Below are 12,238 nucleotides of genomic sequence, written 5' to 3' on the forward strand. Positions count from 1 at the left end.
GTGCATGTTGTTACATAATATTGTTGTATTTTTTAATTGACAACAGGTACACTGATGTTTTGTTTATAGTTTCAGTAAGTTTTTTTTTTTTTTTTACAAATTTGAAAATTTAGTAATGAGACTTATTTTCAGGCTGGACACTTGGTTACTGTGTATGAACGAAATGATCAACTTGGAGGCTTGTTACAGTATGGAATCCCTACTATGAAGTTGGAAAAGAAGGTAGATATGCAAAACAAAATGTTATGAACAAGTCTACATTTATCTGTATTTAAAAAGAAAATTATAACAGTACTGGGGAGGATACTAAAATGGCCCAAAACCAATAAGAAATGAATATTCTCAGTGTTAGTTTTAGGAAAAGAACATGGTAGTTTAATCAAACTTGTGCTGGCTGTTGAAATACAGGTATGTTACATGAACTGGGAATACAACAATTCACATTATGTAATGAGCTCAGATTTCACTTCGTTGTTGTTTCAGTTTAGTATGTGTTTAAGATACCATTTAATTCCAGACAGTTGTTTATTTTAGCATGTTTACTTGGTTTAACTAGATTGATTTTTTATTATTTTAAAGTATCTCTATCAGTGTTTTACCTGTTTTTAATTCAAGGAAAAATTCTTTTTTGATAAACTATATACCACAGTGATTTACCTCATCTTTTAATCAGTAAAGTGCTCCTATTTTGTTGTTTTCTGAAATTTAATTATCATAGTACTAAATTGAATAGGTATTAATATATATCACTAAAAGTTAAACTGAAATAATTTGTTTCTGTAATGTATTAAAAGTATAATTCACAAATGTATCATTGTTTTAACATCAACATGATAAATTTGCTGAACACTTTGTAAAATCTAGCAAGTTTTGTGCATTTGTAAATTTTGATGCAATGTTTATAAACAACCACTTTTGCACATATTTCAGTTTGAATGGTATATTCATCAGTAAATTTAGGTATATTGAGCTAATAATGCTTAATAGTTTTATAGACAACTGTACTGGATCCTCAGCAACTGAAAAGTTTTATATCTATGAAAACATGATGATTAATATAGTTAGTTATGGTGCATAGCACTACCTTTTTGTTTTTGGTTAGGTTGTACAACGAAGAGTGGACTTAATGTGTGCAGAAGGAATTACTTTTATTACTAATACTGATGTTGGAAAAGATGTATCACAAGAAGAGCTATTGAATGAAAATGATGCTTTATTGCTCACTGTTGGGTCTACTTGGCCTAGAGATCTTTCGATTCCTGGTATGTATTTTGCTTTAAAATTGAACTTTCTCATCCACCTTCTATATTAAGTACATACTTAGCTGAAAGACTGTTACAACTCTTTCTCTTCAATCCTTATGGAAAATGTTTTAAAGCATTTAGTTCTTGTTAGTTAAAAAGCAATTTTTTTATAATGTTTTATCTGTATATATGATTGTTTCATTTCAGTTATAAAATTAATGTGAACATTGTTTTAGATTATTTGCTTAGCACAAGTGTTACATTTAGTTTTTTTTTATAGAACCAATAACTTATTGTAAATTTATATGTTTATATAACTGTTCATAAATCATTTTTGTGTGGTTCAATTCTTGGGAATTAATGTCATGTTAGTTGAATCTTCTGAATTTTTCTTATTGCTGTGAGGAAGTATTATTGCATCATGTATCTAGTAGTATGTGGAAAGTTTAAGACTGTTGTTATGTGTGTGTGTGTGTGTGTGTATATACAGAATGTTGAAAAAGTAGTCTGAATGGTAAATACATGTTAGAATATAGAAATAAAGTGAAAGTTGAGTTAGGGAGAAATGTATTAAAATAAATCTAGACTGTTTGTGTGTGAATTTATCAGTAAAGAACTTAGCAGTTTTCTCTTTTATTTATGTCAATGTATCACCAACTGTATTGTAATAATAGAGCAGAGAAGAGTAATTTGTCATGTCAATTATGTTCTAAAGTAACTGAACCATCTTGTGGACTTTTTAGAAGAAGAGATGATTATTTACAGCACTGAATATAGCTGTGATGATTAACTGTATAACAAACATATGTACATATATTTCACTTATTTTAATAGATTACTTTTAAAAAGTCAACTGTGTGCTGTTTGTTTATTGTTGGATTTTAATGCTGACAAGTCATGGATACCTTTTGTAAAGAATCCTGCTCATCTATAAATGTGTGTGTTTGTAAACTTGGCAGTGTTAAGGAGTGTTTGTTTGGTTTTAGTGCGAAGGTACACAGTAGAGTATTTGTGCCTTTCTTCCATGCAGAGTTTAACTCTAGATTTTGGCATTGTACATTTGTTTGTTTACTACTGAACTATAGTTAAGGAGAAGTACATGTAGAGAAAAGAATATATGTAGCTTATGTATGAAATTTTACTGGGGTACTTTGGACACACTGCATGTTCTTTAAAGTTCTGTAAATAAAAATTAATAAAATATTACACTAAATTGAAAGATTTTATAATACTTGAGGATAATTAGAAATATGTAGCCTTCTACAGTTAATCACTAATTTATCTTTCTTGACTTTTTCACATTGATTTGTTTAAGCATTAAAACTTAAGTTAAATTCAAGTGACTGTCTGTCTTACCTTTTTCACAATATGCTTAGTATAACATACATAAGTTAAGTATTTATACTATAATATTTGATACAGTATGTGTACTTCACAAATGTTAGTGAAAATTTAGAGAAGATTGCAAGAGTTGTACACAGAAAATATTTTTAATGAAGTATTTTGCACTAAAGATTTTTATGAAAATATTTGTTTCATTACTGGTTCAAGTGTGAAGTAATTTTTGTTATAATTTAAAAAAATTATTCTTCATTATCAATCTTAAATATTATTTGTTTAATCTATAAAACATCCCAATACAATTCAGACATTTGTTTTTGGTAAAAATTTATATTTCATCTGTTATTTTCTCTACTCTAACAGTGTCTGTCAATTTGGCTGCTCTTATAATAACCACTTAAAAATATATATATATAAATCATGCTTTTTTATTTCTAGCATGACTACAGATTAATAAACAAAAACATAAATACTTAGTCTAAATAACTTAAATCTCAAAACTTTATACATCGATATATATTTATTGTTATTATATTGACCTTTCAGCCATACCTGGCTAATATTACAGAAATTGCAGTGATGTAGTGCATTTATGTTACCATGTCTAAAAATATTAAAATGATCTTTAGTCTTTACAAAGTGACCTGTCTTGGCTGTTTTATAGAGGACTACTATTTTGTAAAGTACAAGTAAAATTTCAGTTATTGTGTATATCTAGATTATTCACAAATAAGTTCTTAAATGTGTTTTTCTTAAAAGATAAAACAGTAAGTGTAGCAAACAATTAACCTTCTTGTTATGATAACCTTTGTACTCATTTGCTGCATGTCATAGGTTGCTAAGCCTTTTTGCTTATGGAGGATGTAAAATGTTTGTGACCAGTGGCAATAAAATTGAAAAATAGCAATATGATTAAACAGTACATTATAATCATTATAAGTAATGTAGTTTTAATTTTGCTTAGTTATCAGTGTACTTTGCTAGGTATATATTTTGAATTCTGGTCTGTGTAATTTGCTGGCTTTTGATCAGAAGTTCATTGTAATTGATAAATTAACTACAATTTAAATGTATGCATAATCCTAATTGTAAACATATCATATAATAGGTTTTCCTCAAAAATGGTAATGTTTTCCATTCATAGTTAAAGATTTCTATTGCATAGACAATTTGTTAGCTGATCAACAAAAATTATTTGTTGTACCACAGACAAGACTATTAAATTAAAAATGTCCATTTATCTTTGCATTGATATTGTCATTGATAACCTCTAAGATCAGCAAATTTATCACATGATAGTAATGTAAGAACTAATGAATATACTATATTTTATATTAATATACAACAATGGACTACATGAATACAACCTGCTTAACTGATATGTGAAACAGCTGTGCCATTAGTTAAAAAACAGTTGCATTGAAATCCTAAGTATGAAAGTATTCTTTATTGTTTAATACTATCAGTATTTTTTTTTACAATCTGTTAATCATTTACAGAGAATTATAGTAGTAGTAGTTAAACTAAATTTAACTAATAATACTTAAATATGTTATGTAATTTGTATTATACTTATAAAGTTTTTCTAATTCAGGAAGACATCTTGAAGGTATCCACTTTGCTATGAGCTTCTTGGAGACTTGGCAGAAGAAACAATTAGGAAGAAAAATTGATCATATTCCTTTGTCTGCTGTTCAGAAAGATGTAATAGTTATTGGTGGAGGAGACACTGGTGTTGACTGCATTGGAACAGCATTGAGGCAAGTAAGTAGAAGGGAGCACATAAAAGTCGAAGCAAAAGAAATGGAGTTTGCATGTTGCTGATTTACACCTTACTTAACTTTATTTTCATATTGTTACTACATACTTTTAATTAATTACATGAGTTTAGAAACAACTTTTTTTTTATCTTTTTAGTATTTAGACTGTCATTTAATAACCAAAAAACCTGTTAAGATGATTGTGAAATAAATATATATTAAGCGTGAGTGTAATTTATTAGTAGTTATAAGACTTGTTTTACTCTCTTTTTCTTTTTTCTTTACTACCAATCATTTGTTGGGTATTTAGGGTGCTAGAAGTGTAGTCACTTTTGAAATTCTTCCTCAACCTCCTCCAGCACGAACTTTATCTAATCCCTGGCCACAATGGCCAAAGGTTTTCCGTGTGGACTATGGTCATGAAGAGGTCAAATTTAAATATGGAGAAGATCCTCGTCATTTTTCTGTTCTTAGTAAGGTGTGTTTTAAAGTTTTCTTTGGGGAAAAAACTAAAATTTTTAAGTAGCCATTGATTATAAAATGGAATCAAATGTGTTTGTGTTTTTGTTTTTTTTACAATAATGTTTACAATAAAATTAATTGCTTAATCGTATCTAATTGTACTAAATTTTTTTTCAGTGAAAATTACCAGATTAAAAATGGGATGTATGTTTATACCAACTTTTACTACTTTAAGCTGCATTATTTATTTATACACAATTGTATTTTTTAGACATTAAACTGTTAATATTAATTTGTATTTAACTTTACTTTTTTGTTGAGAGATATTCTATACTTAAATACACCTAGGAATTCCTGGATGATGGACGGGGTCATGTAGCAGGCATCAGAACTGTTAAAGTGAACTGGAAGAAAGACCCATCAAATCGTTGGATCATGGAAGAACTTCCAGGTACCCAGATGGACTTCAAGGTAAATAAGATTTCATATGAAATCTTCGGTGTAAACACACATACTTAAACAGTTTTAGTTTTCACTTAAAAACAGTTTAAGATGTTTAAACTAATTTTACTCTGATAGCTAAAATTATAACTGGTAATTATTTAGGTTAAGTCATTGTAGGTTAGCATTGCATAAGATACCTTGTCAGGGAGGGCATTAATTAAAACTTAGTACTAAACTTGAATATCATCTTTTGCTCCCTTTTTTATACTGGTGTTAACTGACATTAATTAGATAGTATAATTTTAAAACAAACTAATTTATATTGTAATTATGAAACTTGTTGACATTAGGAGAATCACTGCAAATATTTCATATGACAGTTTTAGAAATATTTCCATTATCACCTCTAGAATTTATTGAAAGTTCTTTATTTTGTACCAAAGAATTTATTTCTAGTTGTATAAATATGGTGATAATGTAGCTTTTGTTTTGTTGTGACATGCTCTGCTTCTTGAAAAGTTAATTTTTTGTTGGATGTCATACTTCCTTATAATATTGATTTAGATATTATAGAATGTTTTCATGAGGTGATGTAACGTTTTTTCTTCTTCTTTTGAAGGCTGATCTGGTTCTTCTAGCCATGGGTTTCTTAGGTCCAGAGCAGTATGTAGCAGAAGAATTGGGTATCATGCAAGATTGTAGGTCAAATATAAAAACTCCACCAGGAAAATTTCACACCTCTGTTTCTAGAGTATATGCTGCTGGAGGTAAGTGTGCATATACCGTGTTTCTCCGATAATAAGACCTACCCATAAAATAAGACCTAGTGTGATTTTTGGGGATAGTTTTAATATAAGCCCTACCCTTAAAATAAGCCCTAGTTAAAAGTGGCAGGAAGAGGAAAGAAATAAAAAACAAATAATTTATTAATTAGTTTAATAGTTAGTTAATTAGTTTGTTTAAGTATTAATCAGTTAGTTTAATAGTTTAATAATAGTTTATTTTAAATGGTTAGCTTAATAGTTTTACTTTGTAACTTCATTTTTTTAATATATCAAAATAAGACATCCCCCGAAAATAAGCCCTAGTGTCATATTTTGGAGTGAAAATTAATATAAGCCCTGTCTTATTTTCGGAGAAACATGGTATTATATTAGCTATTTAGTCTCATTTGAATGTTCAATCATTTGTTTTGCTTTTCAGAGTGTGTGTGTGTGTGTGTGTCTTCATCTGTATCTACATGGTAAAATACAGATTAAATCAAGTGCATAAATTGGAGGATTTTGTATATGAAGAGATGGAGCAATATAAATAAGAATTTAGATTTGAGTTGTTTTTTTCTGTGGGAGGTTGTTACTCATGTATGCATAATCAACAAATGCAAATGTATACATAGGAACAAATAATATTGTCCTTACAAAAGTGACTGAATTTGTATGCAGGAATCATAGGAACACGTGCTTCCCTCAAAAAACATTGTACATGCTTCTGAAAAGGAGAGTATTTTCCAATAATAGAATGAGAGAGAATACATGGTGTTTAATTTGAATAAAATTTAGTTCATGTGAATGTTGTTGTTAAAATGCACTGAAGTCTAAAAATACTTAAATACACTTTTCCTTTTTCATTGGTGTCTTAATTTTTTTAAGAATGTCTAACACTTTTGAACTCTTATAATTTAAATCAAAGTTTAAAACGTTTAGAAAAGTTGAGTATTTTGTATTAACAACTTGTGTCCGAACTGTTATACAACAGTTTAATGTTATTAAAATACTATAATTTTTCAATTTTCAAGTTAATACTTTTGAGTTACTAAATTATGTCAAGTCAATGTGAATTAGGTTAGCAAGGTGTTTAAAAAAAAATTAATGAAAATGAAAAGTAACTGGCTTTATTTTTCATTTTAAATAGATTGCAGAAAAGGCCAGTCATTAGTTGTTCATGCTATAGCTGAGGGGCGATCTGCAGCTCGTCAGATTGATGAAGATCTCATGGGTTCATCTTCTCTTGCTGGAGTAGGTGGTGTTATTCCCTACACACAACTCATTGTAGCTAGTTAGACTATGTGATCAAATGAATGAAAAAGTATAGTCAAAATGTCACTGTGTTGACTGACTAGATTAAGTGTGGAGAGTTACTGCTTTTGTTTTTTGTGCCTTGAAGGCTGGTTTATCACAAGTACTTTTTATTCCTAATTACATCATTTAGAATTTTTAATATGTTGTTATTTTACTTATCAGAAAATAAAAGTAAATTACTATGGCAAGGTTTCCTTTTAATCAACACACTACTGTTTTATATCGTTTTGAAGATGTTACTTTATAATAGGTGATAAACTGATACTGATAGTTCTAAATTTGTTTTGTAGGTAAATAATAAAGTATTCAAGACTTCTAATAATATTTTAAATGTACAGATGTTGCTCTATCTATGGAATACTTTAAGTCAACAAAAGTATGGTAAGCTAAGCTTCTGAAACAAGCTTGTAATATTGTGAAGTACCAGGAATAAAGTTGATTTGTCAACATCTGATTTCTGAGGATTTTGATACATTATCATATTTTGATTGTTACCCTACTCAGAAATTAGTACTTTATTTTGTTATTCCAAGATAAGTGATTTTATAGTTAAACTGTAAATATTATCTGGATTTTTTTGAAATAGTTCTTAAAATATTTAGTTTGGAACTTGATCCCTACCTCATTTTAAGCAGTCCTGAGAACTAAGTAAATGGCTTATGCTATACATATACTTCTCAGGTGTAATAATATATGATCATTCCTGCTAGGATCAAATGTTGTGATTACATTATAATGTAAAGGAAGTAGGATACAATACAAATGAATATCTATATTGTTTTCAGGATTGCTTGAAAGATAGAGAATGATACTCAGATCTATATCTTTTCTTCGTGTTAGATGAAAATAGTTTCCAATCCAATACTTGGTAGTTTGTGGATGTTCTTTAATTGTGTATATTTAATGTTCACTAAAAAGAATTTTCAAATCGATCAGTTAAATTTATGGGAAGTGAACCCAAATTATTGTGATTAGCAAAGAATAAAGAATATGCAGCTAATTTCTTATGTCCATGGTGAAAAAAAACTTAAAATATGACATGAAAATGTATGTACTTCTTTTGGTTACAGAATTATATATATATATATATAAGCATACACTTCAAAACTCTAGGTTTACATTCTTGATTAAATGTTGAGCTATATGGAAAATAAAACATTTCTAATTGCAATAGGTTTAAACTTTTATTTAAAGGCTATTGTACATACAATTTTGGTTTTTAACTCTTTAAAATTGAAATATTAGTAAGTTTAACTATGTTCTTAAGAAATAAACTACATTGTTCAAATTTGTTAATGATAAACAGATGGAACACTGCATAAGAGAAAATTCAAATAAATTCAGTGTATTGTATTCATTGACTCTTCTAAGTTTCACCAAGGAAATTCTGAATTCTTTTTATGTGCTACTATTTAATATAAAGTGCATATTTGGTATTGTAATTTAAACAGGAAATAAATCAATTTTGTTTAAAGTTCCTGAATAGATATACGGTGACTTTGAATGACAACAATAACTATTTACACAGTCACAAATGAAACCACTTAATATATCCTTATTAACCCACCAAAGACAACATGTATTTGTGATAATGCCAAATGGTCGTAATTTGGTATTTGGGTTACATCATTTTCATTACATGACTTGTACATTTTCTAGTGGCTACAGGTACCACATTTTCTTTTATATAACACTCACTAGGTTTTTCTGATTGAAAGTTAAGAATTAACTTTTGTCCTATTTTGATATTCAAATTCTGTAACTTAGTTTTGGTATGAGAAATACCAAATGCTCCTCATTGTGGATTCCTTTACGTGGTGAGGAGACCTCCCAGAGAAGGTTCTGTTTTTTCAGTTTACCTCCTCTGGGGTCTAAACATCCACCCATGTGTTTGCCATGCATGGTGACTCATAAAGGGGAGAAGAGGATCCTGGTGGCTGAGGGATCCAACCATAACACGACACTTTGGCCTTGTATTCCTGTAGATGGGGGGGACTTGGAGTGGCCCCACCCTTGAGTTAATCTGCTGGTCCACTTGGGCTAGGGCTGAACCAAGTACCAGTGTTGGATGTTCTCAAAAGTTGTTGTGGACATTGTATCTAATGCTGGTGTTTGGGAATAGTGCTCATGAAACCCTGACAATGCTGCAGTGTCCTTGTTTGGCATTGTAGGGCTCCATGGTGGGTGGGGTCAGTGGGCACTGAAATATTCTTTTTTATTATGGATCTTTCAAATAAAAACTTTAAAATAGTGAAAAAACAGTCCATAGGTAAACGACCTCGTCTTGAAGATTCTGAGCAGCAATCTTCAACATCTGTAACACCTGTTGTACCTCATTTTCTTGTACTACATTCTCTTTCAGACAAATTTATAGGGCAAATATCTCCCTTTTTCATTCAGAAGGGGCTAGAGGGACTTGCTGGCTCCTCAAAGTCAGTAAAGAAGCCTCGAACTAGTGACATTGGTTGAAATATCCACACCTCAACACAGCAAACTCCTCTTGCATTCAAAGGCGATTGAGGATATACCTATTGAGGTTACACCTCATGCTACTTTGAATTAATCACGAGATGTTATTGTTGAGAGGATTTGAAGAACATCCCAGATTCAGAGATTCTTGCTGGTTTCTCCACCCAAGGAGTTTCTGCAGTGAGGCATATATCCATTTGCAAAGATGGAATTATGCCAACCAATGTCCTCATTCTGACATTTACGTCATCATTTACACCTACCACTATCAAGGCAGGTTATCTTAATTGCAGCATATGGCCATACATTTCATGGTGTGTTTTGTGTGTTTTTCTTTCAGCAAAGCCACAAAGGCTATCTGCTCAGCCCACTGAGGGGAATCGAATCCCTGATTTTAGCGTTGTAAATCCGGAGACATACCGCTGTACTAGCGGGGGGGCCCATTTCATGGTTGATACCACCTGACCTGTGTATCCCAGTGGAAGTTGTATCAAGCAAACTGGTCCTCTTTCACTGCTCTCACAGAATTTGATCCTGCCATCGTCTGCAAGCCATCGATAGACGACTGTGTGGCATCAGTAACTGACTGTATTACACAGGCAGCTGCTCAATATATTCCTAAAACCTCGATACGTTTTCTATGATATCCTTGTCAATGGTGAAATCCTCCCTGCCACATGGCACAGTAGGCTCAAAAATGGGCTTGGGATACTTTTCATAGGTATCTCACACTCTTGCACTGCATTTCTTTCCAGCAGGCCTGTGCACATGCTTGGTGGGTAAGACGTAAAAGCCAGAAGGAATTTTGGATCAAGTTCACAACCAGCATATCTTCTCCTACCAGTTCCAAAATCATATGGGATAAGATTCGAAAGGTCAGTGGGCAATATAATTCTGTCCCCCTCTCGATCCTGCTCTCTGATGTCCAGGAAGTAGCTGATACCCGGAGCATCGCCAATACTCTAGGTGAAAACTCTTGCTGGGTATCTAGCACTTCTTCTTCCTCCATCTGTTTAACTGTCGAGTCTCGAGCAGAGTGATCACCTCTTTCCTTTCGAGCTAATCATCTCTGACTATACTCGTCTCTTTACATTGGTGGAACTCAAACTGGCCCTTCATCAGTCTGGCAGTACATTGGCTGGACCTGATGATGTATATTATGAAATGCTGCGCCATCTCTCTCCTGCTTCTTTTGCTATTCTTAACTGCATCTGGCAGGAGAATGTTTTTCCTGATGCCTTGTGCCAGGCTATTCTCCTACCTTTCTCTAAGCCTGGGAAGGATACCAAGATTCCTTCAAACTACCGTCCAATTGGTTTGACGAGGTGTCTGTGTAAGACCTCAGAGAGGATGGTTAATTCTCGTCTTGTTTGTTTTATGGAATCAAACAACCTCCTCAACCACCCACTGTTGGGTCTGACGACAGTGCTCTGCCATGAACCACCTGATTCGCTTTGAAATGTCAGAAAAATTCTTTCTCAAACGACAACATCATGTATCAATATTATTTGACATTGAGAAGGTTTATGATACAATATTGAAATATGGCATTTTGGGAGACCTTCATGTATATAGTTTAAGTGGCCATTTGCCCATTTTCATTAAAAACATTTAATGGACAGGCGATTCCAAGTTCATGTGGGTTTAACACTTCCCGTTCTTTTCTACAGGAACTTGGGAGATTAAAGATTAAAGCCATCACTGAACAACTCCCTCTTACTGTTGCAAACAGGCTCTATGTCAACGACTTTCACATCTCATGTCAATCGTTGAACATAAGGTATACTGAGCAGCAGCTACAGACTGCCCTCAATCGTTGACTGAAGTGGACCACAGCAAATGGCTTTAACTTCTCTCTCTCTAAGACCGTTTGCATGCACTTTTGCTGCCAACGGGGTATTCACCCTGATTCTAAACTCCATATCAGTGAAGTTGTGTTACCTGTGGTTCCTGACAAAGTTCTTGTGGCTTATCTTTGACCATAAGCTGATCTTTATACCACACATGAAGTAGCTATGGGTCAAATGTACAAGAGCACTGAACATCCTCCGTGTCCTCTCTTCCACCACTTGAGGAGCAGATCAATGTTCCATGCTAAAGATATATTGTGCCCTTATTCGATCAAAACTCAACTATAGATCACTGGTCTATGGCTCTGCTAGGACCTCGGCCTTAGAGATGCTGGACCTCATTCATCGTCAAAGACTTTGGCTCTGCACCGGGGCTTTCCACACTTCCACAGTACAGAGCTTATACATAGAGCCTTATGAACCTTCTTTGTACTTCTGCCGTTTGCAACTGTCTTTACTACGTGCTTCAAAACTTCGTTCCTTACCCAAGCATTCCACCTGGGATTGTGTTTTATTTTCTTGATGGGCCATACTTTTTCAGAACAGATGATCTGCCATTGCTCCTTTTGGCCTTCGTATCCAGGTGCAGT

The 12,238-nt window shown here is 32.2% G+C and overlaps 1 protein-coding gene across 5 annotated transcripts in view; it reads left to right on the forward strand.

The window, feature by feature from the left end:
- The window catches only part of LOC143258566 (uncharacterized), an 80,873-nt gene extending 72,070 nt beyond the window's left edge, over nucleotides 1-8,803 (forward strand). For 3 of the 5 annotated variants that reach the window (XM_076517726.1, XM_076517727.1, XM_076517728.1), the window contains exons 39-45: nucleotides 133-222; nucleotides 1,103-1,262; nucleotides 4,180-4,349; nucleotides 4,656-4,823; nucleotides 5,156-5,278; nucleotides 5,871-6,018; nucleotides 7,163-8,803. In XM_076517726.1, coding sequence (XP_076373841.1) covers nucleotides 133-222; nucleotides 1,103-1,262; nucleotides 4,180-4,349; nucleotides 4,656-4,823; nucleotides 5,156-5,278; nucleotides 5,871-6,018; nucleotides 7,163-7,311 — 1,008 coding nt within the window. In that variant the 3' untranslated portion in view covers nucleotides 7,312-8,803. Of the gene's footprint in view, nucleotides 1-132; nucleotides 223-1,078; nucleotides 1,263-4,179; nucleotides 4,350-4,655; nucleotides 4,824-5,155; nucleotides 5,279-5,870; nucleotides 6,019-7,162 lie in introns of those variants that run through there. The other 2 variants (XR_013032358.1, XM_076517729.1) reach the window with 2 other exon arrangements.
- Nucleotides 8,804-12,238: the final 3,435 nt, after the last annotated feature.

Source organism: Tachypleus tridentatus, chromosome 8 (genome assembly GCF_004210375.1).
Source record: "Tachypleus tridentatus isolate NWPU-2018 chromosome 8, ASM421037v1, whole genome shotgun sequence".
In the NCBI taxonomy this organism is placed as follows: Eukaryota; Metazoa; Arthropoda; class Merostomata; order Xiphosura; family Limulidae; genus Tachypleus; species Tachypleus tridentatus.